This window comes from Hydra vulgaris, chromosome 01, assembly GCF_038396675.1.
Source record: "Hydra vulgaris chromosome 01, alternate assembly HydraT2T_AEP".
NCBI classification, from domain to species: Eukaryota; Metazoa; Cnidaria; class Hydrozoa; order Anthoathecata; family Hydridae; genus Hydra; species Hydra vulgaris.
This window is the reverse complement of record NC_088920.1, coordinates 72,050,120-72,065,000: the sequence shown is the minus strand read 5'-3', so window position 1 is coordinate 72,065,000 and position 14,881 is coordinate 72,050,120. Positions and strand designations below refer to the sequence as shown.

General features: G+C 27.5%; 1 protein-coding gene across 5 annotated transcripts in view; it reads left to right on the top strand.

Moving 5' to 3' along the window:
• The window catches only part of LOC101239444 (centrosomal protein of 162 kDa), a 56,914-nt gene that overhangs the window by 18,084 nt on the left and 23,949 nt on the right, over nucleotides 1-14,881 (top strand). For all 5 annotated transcript variants that reach the window (XM_065789103.1, XM_065789102.1, XM_065789100.1 and 2 more), the window contains exons 7-11: nucleotides 3,439-3,533; nucleotides 8,059-8,168; nucleotides 9,438-9,471; nucleotides 9,624-9,698; nucleotides 11,477-11,587. In XM_065789103.1, coding sequence (XP_065645175.1) covers nucleotides 3,439-3,533; nucleotides 8,059-8,168; nucleotides 9,438-9,471; nucleotides 9,624-9,698; nucleotides 11,477-11,587 — 425 coding nt within the window. The remainder of the gene's footprint in view (nucleotides 1-3,438; nucleotides 3,534-8,058; nucleotides 8,169-9,437; nucleotides 9,472-9,623; nucleotides 9,699-11,476; nucleotides 11,588-14,881) is intronic.

Below are 14,881 nucleotides of genomic sequence, written 5' to 3'. Positions count from 1 at the left end.
GAGTTGGTTCTTTTAACAGCTGTAAACACTAAAAATTTTCGTTTCATTTTTTTTCATAAAGTAAAATAAAATAGTGAGCTAAAAGATCAAATGTTCATTCATTCATTCAAAAATTAAAGGAGTATGTCCAACTTACATACATATTTGGCCCATTTTTTATTTTATTTTTTTTAAACACATATTTACGCTCAAGGTTGTTAGCAAACAATATAAAACTACACTTTACAACTTAAAAATAATTTTAAACCGAAAAAAATTTATACATATATATAAATTATGTTAGTGTATTCTACAAATAGATTGCTCAATGTTCTTAAAGAACAGTGCAATAATAAATTAGTATAAACACTTATCTAATTTTTATTTGTGTTTAACAGCATGTTTCACCATATGTAGGTTCATCAGGATGCTTCCTGATGAACCTACTGAACATTCAAATTAATATATATATATATATATATATATATATATATATATATATATATATATATATATATATATATATATATATATATATATATATATATATATATATATGTATATATATATATATATATATATATATATATATATATATATATATATATACATATATATATATGTATATATATATATATATATTTATATATATATATATATATTGTATAAACTACCAGATAACTATGACGCTACGCTGATCAGGCTTAGATTTTTTGATAGATAATCCTTAAAACACTAACGATTTGTTGGTGTAAAAATCTAAACAATACTCCTTTGCACAATTACTGTATTATTTTTTGGACTGAAGTATTTACTTATGTTCATTTATTGTTAAAAACAGTTAACTCTTAATTGCTATTAAATAGTGTACTGAGTACTATCTATGCTTTGACATATTTTTAATATAATAAAATAATAATCATAAATTTCTTTAACATATCTATAATGATTAAAGTACCAAAAACTATAAAACACAAAAAAACTATCATCATCATCAAGTTCTCTATATCTATCATTCACTAATATTTTTGGTCTTCAAAGTAAATTTTCTTTTGTTGAGTCTTATTTCATGCAAAGTTCACCAGAACCACTTGTTCTTTGTTAGACTAATTTGAGTTCAGCTATCTCATCTTGTGATCTTAATGTTGATAGTTATCTTCCTTTAATTGGTTAAGACTCCAATAGTCACATGCTTGGCCAGGGCAATTTCATTTGTAAGAACTCACCCTTTTTTTCGGGTAACTAAGTTTGAATCCACAGACTATTCTTTTGTGTGCTTTTATGTTTTGAAATAGTATCGAAAAAACTGCACTCTTTTCAACGTTATTTCTGATCAAATTGACCAAGCCCTTTCTATTTATTCTTCAGCCAATATTGTTTTTGTTGGTGACTTTAATGCTCATCACACTGAATGGCTTGGTTCTAGTGTCAGAGCCAAGGCCCAAAACTTTTGCCTTTGTCAATCTCTAACACAAATAGTCAACTATCCAACTTGCTTTCCAGACAATCCGAATCATTTATCTTCTCTACTCGACTTATGTCTTGTTTCTGATCCTAGTCAGTGCTCAGTTTCTTCACATTCACCCTTAGGTGCTTCTAATCATGGTTTAATCTCTTTAAAACTGTTATCTCATGCTTCTTCATCATCAGAATCCCCTATCATTGTACCTCTTACAACTACCTTAAAGCTAACTAGGACTCTTTCCGTGATTTTCTTCATGATGGCCCTTCAATCTTTCTGCTGACAAATGTTCTTTTTATGTAAATTCTTGGATTCAGGCTGGCATGGAATCTTTTATTCCCTTTCAACAACATCAAGTCAAGCCTCACTCTTCTCCATGGTTTTCCTATCATTGTGCTGCTGCAATGTCCAATTGAAACCATTACTTCAATATCTATCGCCAAAACAATTCTCCAGAAAACAGATGTCTGTTTACTGTTGCTAGAAAACATTGTAAAAAGGTTTTGCCTAACCCCAATGCGTTTATTTTAAAAATTTGACTCCCAATACATCTGGAGAATCTTTAACAGTGTCTATAATAAGGGAAAATCTATTATTGCACCATTCTCTTGCCTGGTTCAGATTTTGTTACAAAGACAGAGCTGAATTGTTTGCTAACTACTTTTGGATCATTTTCTGATAGTGCAGAAAATGATTCAAAATGTGAATTCTATCCAACATTTGGAACATTTAGTTTCAAAATGTTGGATAGATCCCACATTTTGCAACTTAATTTATTTATATATTAATTAAACTTCTACCAGGTTCTAAAAACAGGGACACAATATGTTCATAGTTTTTGTAGTGATAATTTTTGATGATGAGCAAGGACTTGACTTTAAAGAATATGAAAAAAAAAATTTTTAAATTTCTTAAAATCCAACTTTTAAAGTTGTTATTAAAGTAAAAATTGATTGATTACTTAAAACTTTCAAGCAAATATTTAAATTTTAATTAAAGCATTGGCCACACTCATTTAGAACTGCACCATCAGAACTGAGATTGATGTTAAATGAAATCAAAAATATGTGTGACCATAACTAAGTTGCCAAAATAATTTATTTCGCTTTTTTATCAACAGTTTGTTTGAACAAGTCCCATTCAATAATCATTACTTTGTCCCATTCGATAAGCTTCCCACTTTATCCACAAATGAAGGGCCAGTCTGAAAACAAAATTACCTTAATGTAAATGGTTTAACGTGAATGGTTTAAAATTTCTAAAACTAGAGACAACTGTGTATTTAAAAATTGAATTTTTCATAACTTCAGTAATCATGTGAAAAATCAGAAAAACAAAATTGTTTTTTAAAATTACTTTTTGTTCTTTAAAACACAATATCACCTGCCATTATGCTTAGACCATAATAGGAATTCGATCTATTGAATTGCTGTATCTAACACTTTTCACCACAGAGGTTTGAATATCTAACTGTAGGCGCTTCTATGCAAATTTGATTTTGTCCCACTCAATAATAGTTCTCATTTGTTAAGGTTGTATGTATGTATGTGTATAGGTATGTATGTATGTATGTATGTATGTATGTATGTATGTATGTATGTATGTATGTATGTATGTATGTATGTATGTATGTATGTATGTATGTATGTATGTATGTATGTATGTAAGTATGTATGTATGTATGTATGTATGCATGTGTGTATGTATGTATGTATGTATGTATGTATGTATGTATGTATGTATGTATGTATGTATGTATGTATGTATGTATGTATGTATGTATGTATGTATGTATGTATGTATATAGGTAGGTATGTATGTATGTAAATACACACAAGTTGTTAAAAATTTATTTAAATTTATTTTAAATTTTGTTATTAGTATTCATAGATGATTATGATATTTATAGTTATATAATATATTTATTATATAGAAATAGTTATTTGGAATATTTTTATTTTAATAATATAAATTTTATATTTACATTATTTAATCAGATCTTCAAATCAGAGTGACGAAGAAGATAATGAATACAATGAAAAAGATGTGGTTGAAGTGTTAGGACTAACTCCTTATAAACCCACTCATTATGGTAGGTTGTTTTACGATAAAAGTTTTATCAATCTGAAACCACAAAAAACAATAAGTAATCTTTTTTATTTTATTTTTTATTTTAAACAAGTTCACTCTCAGCTGCAAGCAACTATAGGAGTTAACAGAGAACAAAGAAGATATCTAGGATTAGGGTGAATCATGCAAACTTGAGTATGGTTGATTGAAGAAGTGATGATAGCTTGCTTGAGCAGTGATCATAGTAGTATTGGTAAGAAAGGGAAAGAGATGCAATTCTATTATGATGGGACAGAAGCTCAGGCTTAGTAGCTGGGACTGGTAACTTTGGTAACTAGGAAACCTTCAAGATCCAACAACATTTACAATGTGTTTTAAAAAATATTCTTAAAAGTAGAGGTCCTCATTAGAAGAAGCAGTCTAAATATATAAACAGGATTCCTTTCAGGAATAAATAGAAACTTTTTATAGATGTAGAGAATGAAATCAAAGTAAGATAATGGATGACTTTGATAGAGAAAGTAAACTTTACCAGATGATAACTTTGCAATGAATATATGATTTCTTTAAGAGAAAAGCAAAGTAGATGTCTTAAATAGTAGAAAGTAAACTTAGTGACTTAGTGAAAGAAGACAGCTTAGACGACTTAGTGTTGGGTGTTGCTATTAATCAGTTATGGAATATCAACAAGTTTGAGATATCGGTAAACAACTATTTTTTGTTTGGGTTAAAATTTACAAACCACTACTAGGCCCAAGATGTCACAGAAGAAAGATCACACTCACAAACAACTGGTATAAGCAATCAAAAAGGGGTGACTTTTTTGCAAAAACTAGTGTATATAGTTGTGTTATCAGCAAATAGAGAAAAATATTTAAAATATTACAAAATTTTATGTCACAAAAATCAATAATATAAATAAGGAAAAAGAAAAAACAGAAATGGATACAACCTTGTGAGAAATCAAAAGTTACTAGAAATGAAGAAGAGTGTTTACCTTTAAGGACAACTTTAATATTATGATTAGAAACAAATGGTTTTAAAAAGTTTTAAAACCTTAGGTATACTATATACACTAGTTTTTGCAAAAAAATCAGCCCTTTTTGATTGCTTATAACAGTTGTTTGTGAGTGTGATCTCTTTTCTGTGACAGCTTGGGCCTATTAGTGGTTAGTAAATTTTAACCCAAACAAAAATTAGTTGTTTACTGATATCTCAAACTTGTTGATATTACTATACTGATTAATAGCAATGCCCAGCACTATGTCGTCTAAGTTGTCTACTTTCACTAAGTCGCTAAGTTTTTGCCTTTCAATGCACAATAGAATTATTATATTATAACATTTCAGCAGTAGGATAAGAGGATCTGTATTGATTGACAGAGAGTATAATTAAGCTTAACTCAAGATAAAATAGAAATCTGTTAATTAAATATTTTATGGTTTTACTAAATATAGTAAGAAGTAATTGTAGTGGGCGATAGTTAGAGGGGTCTGAGTATAACCTCTATATAATATAATTAATATGAGTTATTTAAGTTTTAGTCACAGCCACTTTTCAGCAAAAAGAAAAAGCAGGCTTCAGTTGCCTAAACCATTGTTTAACTGAATCATTGGCGTTTACATAAAGCATGGAGAATAGTAATTTGTGAATAATGGAGAAATAATGGAGTTTGGCATCAGACAATACTCTTTTGCATTAATTTTTTTTATAAAAAGTTCTTGTGTGATGTTTTTACTAAAAAACGAAAAAGTACAAATAGTAGTAGCACAACAAGAAGAAAACCATGAGGTAGAGTGAGACTAAAACCAAGAAAACCAAGAAAAAGGAAAAAAGTTTTCAAGATGAACCCAGGAGAATTTTCAGCAGAGAGATGAAAGGCATCAGCTCAAGGACCAGCACAAAGAAAATCAGGAAATCCTAGTCAGCTTTATGGTATAGAAGATTAAATTTTTTTCTAGAAGACCAATGATTGTGTAATCTGATGCAGAAATACAAGATAAATTTTTTTAGTGAGATTATAGCATAATCTGAACCACATGAAGGAGAAGAAGGAGAAACTGAGCACATACTAAATCAGAGGCAAGACACAAATCAAGTAGTGAAGATGATTAGGTTTGTCTGGAAAATGAGTCACAAAGTTAAACATCTGATTAAGATTGAGAAAGACAAAAAATTTTGAGTTTTAAAGCCAGCAAGATCAGTGATAAACCCTATGTCAACCTTGATTTAAAAAAGACAAGTTGACATGCAATTATATGCCCAGGCCAAGCTAATAACTATTGAAGTTTTTAGAGGTTGAAGTTTTTATTTTTAATTACTTTATTCATGTTTTTAATAATTAAAAACCTTGGCTAAATCATATTATTAGATGACACTCAAGTATAAGCTAGGCACAATGTATGTATAATGCACAATGAGTATAAGTTATGTATGTATGTATGTATGTATGTATGTATGTATGTATGTATGTATGTATGTATGTATGTATGTATGTATGTATGTATGTATGTATGTGTGTATGTATGTATGTATGTATTTATGTATGTATGTATGTATCTTCCGGTTCTTTCTTGGAAACTATATATCAAATCTGTTGCAAAACTGGATTCTATTCTCTATCTCCTAGATTATAGAAAGGGAATATAATCCTCCTGGATTATATTCCCTTTCTCTTCGAGATAAGGTGCAGGAACGCATTGTAAACATAGTCAGACCTGCTCTTGCAGCCAACCTCCAACCATTATCACATTGTTGTAATGTTTCTTCTCTTTCTCTTTTCTACTAATACTATAATGGACACTGCTCTAAATAGCTGGCGTCTCTTGTGCCATCTACTAAAATTCTCATCCTTTTTCTGTGAATGTTCCTAAGTGCTCCAAAAGCTCTTATTCATCTAGTTTTTTTCCTTGAACATCAGTTCTTTGGAATTCGCTTCCTTCATCTTGCTTTCCTGATTCATGTGATTTGCAATCTTTTAGGTTGTCTGTCAATCGTTATCTTGCTCTACAATCTTCATTTTTTCTCTTCCAGTAAGTTCCAACTCTAATTAGTGGTTGCTTGCAGCCTTGTTGGAAGCAAATATGTTTAAAAAAAAATGTATATATGTATGTATGTATGTATGTATGTATGTATGTATGTATGTATGTATGTATGTATGTATGTATGTATGTATGTATGTATGTATATATGTATGTATGTATGTATGCATGTATATAAATGTATGTATGTAGTATGCATGTATATAAATGTATGTATAGCAAATTATTTTCTAAAAAAATAAAGCAAAAGCAAATTTTTACAATTGATAAAACTTATTTTTGTTTAAACAGAACTTTTATTCATTTTAATTCAAATTTATTCAATTTAAGTTGCAAGGTATAAAATGTAACTTTTACACACAAAGAATGAACAAATGAATGAATGAATAATGATTTCTATTTTTTAAGTTTTTTAATATCTTTAAAATGTTAAAAATGGAAGTAGAAGGTCAACCACAAAAAAATGACAAAAACTGAATTTCAAAATACATCTTTAAAGAGTTTAATTTATATAATTAAAATAAATAAAAAAATCCATTAAAAACAAAACATAAACAAATTTTAGATAGATGTCTTTTGCATTGTTATTTTTTATATGAACACAACATTTATGAACTAGAATATATCTGGATTTTGCAGAGTTTTTTACAATTTCATGAATGCTCTTGCACAAGTGGTTTCCAATAATGTTCACGTAAAGTCATTTAAAAGATATGTTGATAACTATCATTCTCATTTTAACTTTACTGAAGATGCAAAAAGCTTTTTAGTATTAACCAACATTGAAATATTCAGTATACCATGGAAATTGAAACATCTAACATCAAACCTAAGTCATGCCGCAATCTAAAAATTATAAATGGAGTTTTCAAAGGAGTTTATAGGGCATTATATTTATGCTCTGATAATAATATTGAACAAGAAATATTATTTCTAATTAATGTTTTTGTAAATATTTTTAGTTTTAGAAAACATTATAAAAACCACTAAAGAAAATTTATAATATGGTTACATCCATAGTAGAAGTTTTTATTTAATTATAAAACTGAATTGTTTTTTGAACTTTTCTCAAAAAATTAGGATTAACTGGTTAAACAAAAATTTTTGAAACTCCTCTTACTTATTAAGAGTTATTGACATTGAGAGTTGATGCCATCATAGAACACAGCATCTTGTCAAACATTAGAAGAATTTATTAGGAATAAACTCTTAACATAAATTCATTTATAAATACAATTTTATTTATAATAGCTATATATATATATATATATATATATATATATATATATATATATATATATATATATATATATATATATATATATATATATATATATATATGATATGTATTAATGTATTTATTAATGTAATATATATTTATAAAATAGTTACAAATTTGTAGAATCTTTGTAACCCCTTATTAGTTGAAGGATTAAAAAGAGTTTGAAAGGTGTCAAAAATAAAAAATGTATATAACAAAATTATAATAATGAATTTTTTTGTTAGATGACGAAGATGATGAGGAAGAAGATAATGAGGACATTACAAATTTTAAAATTTTAAAAATCGAAAATGATGCTTCTTACTTCGATACTTCTAATTTAGGTGGTTCTAATGTGAGATTTTTTTATTTTTTATTCTGTCATTTTGTCATATTTTTTTTATTCTGTCATTTTATTTTGTTATTTTTTACGTCATTTTGTTATTTTTTTTTATTCTGTCATTTTTAAAATATTAAAAAAATAGCAGGTCAAGATTTTTGGAGCTGTATTGTCAACCATGAATTTTTGGAGCTGTATTGTCAACCACGAATTTTAACAAAAATAAAGAATACCAATGACAAAAATATTAAAAAAAAATATTCTTTTAATGTTTTAAAACATTTATATTGTTTGAATCAAAACATTCAGTTGATGCTCCCATTCTATCCCAAATTGTCTCAAATTTTGAAAATATTAATATTGTTTCCTAAAATGTAATAAATTTTAGAATATTATCCTATATTCTCCTTTCAGTATTATAGTAATATAGTTTATCATGTTTATTTTGTTTAATCTATATATTGTTTTAATCTAATCCTCTCTATATCTATATATTGATAGCACAGAAGTGTTAAGTGCCGCAGATAAGATTTAACAGGGAAGCAATTTAAAAGTAGTAGACTAGTAACAATTTAGTAGACTCATAACATTTTAAATGATTAGTAGACTTGTAACAATTATCGTACACTTACCATATTCGGGCATAATAATGTTTAAAAAAATACGACAATTTTTGTGTACTTAGCTCAATTCAACCAAATGTTGTACTTAACACTTCTGTGTATAATGCCATCGATATAAAAACCTATATATCATTTGATTTTTATACATGTTTTCTTAAGTTTTTAGTTAAGCCTAATATAAAGTTTATCATTTGCATTAGTGTGGACAGTCCTAACAAATTTGAGAGCCTTTTATAGCTGTCAGAGAAAATAAATCTTTGAATACATTTCATGCACCAATGTGCGCATGAAAATTTTTTATAATGTGTTTAAGGGGGTTAATCTTTTAAGTTTTCACATTCTGTTGCCAGAAAAACTGACTTCGAATAAATAAAAGTTTTAACGTAATTTAAAAAAAAAGGTTTTTCTATTAAAATGGACTCTAACAAGAATGTGTTCCCAAATTTTAAAACAGAATTTCAGAAAGTCCTATGCTGGCAAAAAAATTTTTGACAAAATTGTCATGAATCTTAACAAGTATGTACAACCTGTTTAAAAACTAAATTACCCTGGGAATCAACTATTTAAATTTCAAATTCATTAATGAATTAATACAAAAAATATATGTATGTATATATCTATATGTGTTTCATATCTTCATTATAGACTTTGATCATTATAGGTTGGTGATTTAGAGAAAAGTCTTCTATCAAAAGGTAGGTAAAGATATCAAAAATCTTTTTATATGATTTTGACACCAAAATTTTTTGTTTAATAATTTTTAAAAAAATTTTTTTCATTTTATTAATTATTTAATAATTTTTTAATTTTTTTAATTCAAATAAATGAAAATGAAATTCTTAATTAGTTAACTTAATGGAGTCGTTAGATTCTACAAAAAGTTTGCACGTTGCAGAGAGGTTAAAAGCAAAGAAAATAAAAGGTACAATTTTCTATTTTTAAAACTATTGAAATTAAAGTTTTAAAATTATTATAGTGTATATATATATATATATATATATATATATATATATATATATATATATATATATATATACATATATATATATATATATATATATATATATATATATATTTATATATATATACATATATATATATATATATATATATATATATATATATATATATATATATATATATGTATACATATATATATATATATATATATATATATATATATAACTTCCAAAACGATAAAATAGAAAAGACTGAGCACTGAACTTTTATGCACACTAATCTTTAATTTAAAACTATCACTCTTTCTATCTTTTGTTTTGATTGCTGTTGTTAAATATTCATATAGCCATGACAACTGTTACCACCCATTTTTCAATAGCTAAATACCTCAAAGCCTACCACACTATCTTTCTTGATCCCATCCCATTGACAGATCATTCTTCTTTTCCATCTTTCTTCACAATAAATACTTTTCATGGGTTGTTCTTTTTCCTTGCTCAAAACCAAACCGCATACTATTGATAAATACATTGCTTTACAAATAAATTCGGTATAATAACTTTGCATTATCTTAGCCAATGCACAATAATGACTAGCAGTCATGCCGTATACCTTAAGTGACCCAACACTATACTACAGTAATTTGCATGGAGTTCTATTGGTCTGAAGATCTGCTCTATATTCTTTTATGTATTTTAGAATTTGTAACTGTAATTCACTGAGTTCAAACTTCCATTTTACATCTACGATTTGGACTCATCAAACCATACAATTTTTAGACTCATCAAACCATACAATATTGTCCTAAATTGAATCTGGTTACTTTTAAAAATTTCAAAAATAATGTTCATTTAAAAAAATTTATTTTTTTAAATGAACATTATTTATCAAAATTGTCATTAAAAAATATAAAAAATGCATTTTTTTTTCATTTTTTGTTAAAAAACATAATTTTTTATGTAATAAAACCAAAAATAACACTTTTTTTTCAAGTTAAATATTATTTTTGAAATTTTTATATAATTTCGCTTCATTTGAGTACCAGGTTGACATATTTTTTTGAAAATATTAGGGACCCATTAAATATTGGAGGGTCTTGAGGGACCCCTTAAAATATTTTTCATTCAAAAAAAAATTTAAACCTAGTGTTTTTGTATTAGATAGAACACATTTAGGGGGTGGGAGCAGATTATTTTCGAAAATGTTGTCTTTTGGGACACCCTAATATATATATATATATATATATATATATATATATATATATATACAACCCTCGGAATTAGGAAAATTGAGTCGGCAATAATTTGTCGACCTCAATCTTTTAGAGGTCGGCATCAGGTCGGCAAAAATTATTTGATACAAAGGTCTGACCATAAAATATAAAAACGAGGTCGGCAATTTTTCGCCGACCTCAAATACTTTCAGGCCGGCAGTTAGGTCGGCATTGCCGAATGCCGACCCTAATTCCGAGGGTTGTATATATATATATATATATATATATATATATATATATATATATATATATATATATATATATATATATATATATATATATATATATATATCTGTGTGTGTTTTTACAACCATCTCAGAAACCTTGACAATCAGGATTGCTTCTCAGAGAAACTTGAGCCCTATCAATGCCACTACTACCAGTAATGTTGTATGGATTTGAACTCTGTACATCTCGCATACAGATTTTAACTATATTATACAAATTAAAATGTTTTAATATTTTAGAAAAGTTGTTAGAAGATATAAATGAAGCAGAAGGAAAAGAAGTTCTTCATTCCAAAAGATTATTTGGCTTAAATCTTAAAGATAATGAATATCAAGAAAATGTAATTAATGGTAAGTTTTTAAAGTTCTGTTTATAGAAATTTTTTCTTGTCTTAGTTAATCAAACAAGAGTTTTATTTTTATTGTTTATTGGATTTTAAAGTTTAATTCAAAAGTTGAGTTTTTAAATGTTTAAAGAGTTTTATAAAATTTTATATTAAATTGTAAAGGGTGTACAAGTTGTTTTAAAAAGTACAATTAGGACCAACAATTATTTATTTATTAGGACCACCTATTTCAGTTTGAATTTAATTTAATATAACCAGTGTTTTCCACAAATAGTTAAAATGCAGATGTTATTGCATTGTATGAGTATTTTAGAAACTTTATTTTATACATGCACACACTGTGTGTATAATGATAAAACTACATACACACACTGCATATATTATGATGGAACAACATGGACACACTGCATGTATAATGATGGAACAACATGGACACACTGCATGTATAATGATGGAACAACATGAACACACTGCATGTATAATGATGGAACTACTTGCACACACTGCATGTATAATGTTGGATGATCATATTCTTTATAAATTAAACAGTAAAGAGAAAAATTAAAAATTTTATTAAAATAGTTTATTTACTTTAAATTTGAAGAATTTTTTTTTCTTCTAAGTTTATCCTGAAAACTTTGAGTTTATCCTGCTAAAATAGTGAAGAAATAATTTTTTTCTAACATCTAAAACAGTTTTTTTGGATTATTTTTACATTTTGTATATAATTTTTAATTTTTGTATAATTTAAAAATTTCCCCCTCAAGCAAAAAAAAAAAATTCAAAGCAAGAGGCCTACTACAAAAAATAAGGCAGCTTATATTTTTAATGTGTATTTATACACTTTAGTGCATTTCAGTGATTTTTTCTGTGGTATCATCCTAGTTATGAAACTAAGAATTTATTTACAAGTAGGCACACTAAAATTGTCTATAGGGCAGATAAAACACAAAAAAAAAAAATTTAATTAAATGTATTTATTAAACTGAATAAATAGTATAAATCAAGTTTGCAATACTTTAATAACTAAAAAACTTTATCTATGAAGTTCCAAATATTGATGCGATGTTTGAAAGTACTTATATTTACTGTTACAGCTTTGAATATAAGGAACTGAATGCTGTAATTGTTGTTGGATGAGAATTCTGATCCCACATAACAGCTATAAATATTTGCCTGGTTGTTATCTTTCTGCAACGTATACTGAAATTTCAGAAAGAGTCCACACGGTTCATCTCATGTTGCTGGGTCATCTATTATAAGTGGGTGGCACTTGTTGCAGTACATCAATAAATCTTGACTTTGCAGTTACACTATTTCCAAGTAAATAAAGTTTTTTTGTGAGAAAAAATATCTTAAAGTGAAAAAATATCTTAAACTTATGTAGTATCTGTTGCTCTGATATTGCTCTTGGTTCACTATTGCTGATTCTTTTTTTCCTTTCTTGCATATTTCCCCTCTTTCTTCTAAAGTGCTATTGCTATCAGGTGACATTGTTTTTTGTGCCTCCTAAATCCCATTTTCCAATTTCAATATTCCTTCAACTATGTTCTTCTATTGAACCATGCTGAATTAAATTGCCGATTTTTAGAATCAGATGTTGTTTTTTTGTATGCTTCAGGATTTAACTTCATCTGAACTGGTGCATCTGTTAAAAAATCTCTTGGGTGACCAAATTGCAAAGAAACCATTGTAGTAGTTAATGAATGAGCTGTTGTAATAGAGAGCAAAGATGCAGCTTCAGTTTTTAAGAAAGGAACTGTTGTAGTAGACCATGATGAGCTGCTATTTTATTAAGCGGTATTTATGCACCTGATGCAAGATGTAAAAGTTTTATTTTTTATATAAAAAGATTTTTTATATAAAAAATAAAACTTTTCTAAATAAAACTTTTTTTTATATAAAAAATAAAACTTTTATATAGAAAGTACTTTATAGTGCTTGCAATAATGGAAGGAATAAAAATCTGCTAGATCTAATTTCAGCTTCTTCTGCTTATCTCATGATGCTTATCATCATAATGATGGTCATGATCTTTTCTTTTTTTTTTCTTATTTGATATTTTTATATTACAAATCATTGCAAAGCAATGATGCAACAAGAATTGACATAAGATATGTCTTAACTTCACCAAAACAGTGTCCATTGATTCATATGTTTCCCCACAACAAGTTTACTCATTTTCCCAAGCAGCTCCTATAGTAATAGTTAAAGACAACAATTTTGATAGTTTTTATTGAATTAATGGTAATGGTAAATAGGATCTTACTCCAAGATAGCGGGCTAAAGTTGAAATTCTTCTAAAACAAGGAATTCAGGGAAAGGATATTGTTGGTATTAGTAAAGCGTCTGTTTGCAGACTTGAAAAAAAGCTGAGTTTGAAACTAACTCCTCACATGAAAACTAAATGTCTCAACTGGGCGAAGCACTGGTTTACTCCTGGACTAAAGAAGATTTTGAAAGAGTTGTTGAAGGAGTGGGCTGCAAAAAAAGGATTGCAGGGCAATGGAGGCTTAATTTTTATGTATGATGGAGCACCTTGCCATAAGGGTATTGATGTTCTACCACGGCTAAGCAATAGGCCAGACATAAACCCTCTTGAGAATTTGTGGTTGATTCTTAAACCTGACATGAGAAAGAAAAAGATTACAAACAAGCAACAGTTAATATAAAAGATTATTAACTCATGTACAAGAAATATTGAATTGACTGGCCGCTGCACATCTCTGGTTCACTCTATGCCAGAAAGAATGCAAATACTCTTGACTATTCAAGGTTCCTTCACTAAGTACTAGATTAAAACCTGGGGATAAATAAATTATAATTTCGGGTATTATATATATATATATATATATATATATATATATATATATATATATATATATATATATATATACAGTATTGGACAAAACATTTGCAACCAACATCGAACAATGCTAAAAAGTGTTCCTAATTTTACATGTCTTAAAAATGAAACGAACTATACTACCACAGCAAACAGTTCAGGAGTCTGGAGTCATAGCATGCCATGACATAAGCAATCAGCTGAAAGGTGACAGCACACAGGCAGAATTTCGTTGACAAGTGCCATTTTGCAGCGGACAAAACAAGTGCAACTTTTTTGGTTTGTTTCATTTTCTTAAGTCTGGTTAGTGTCAATCAGACCGAACAATCAGACGACGTGCTGTTGAAGCCGGATTGTTTTCTCGACGCCCTGCAAAGAAACCGTTGATTTCACTAAAAAACCAGAAGAAAAGACTCCTGTTTGCTACATCTCATATTGACTGGAATGTGCAGA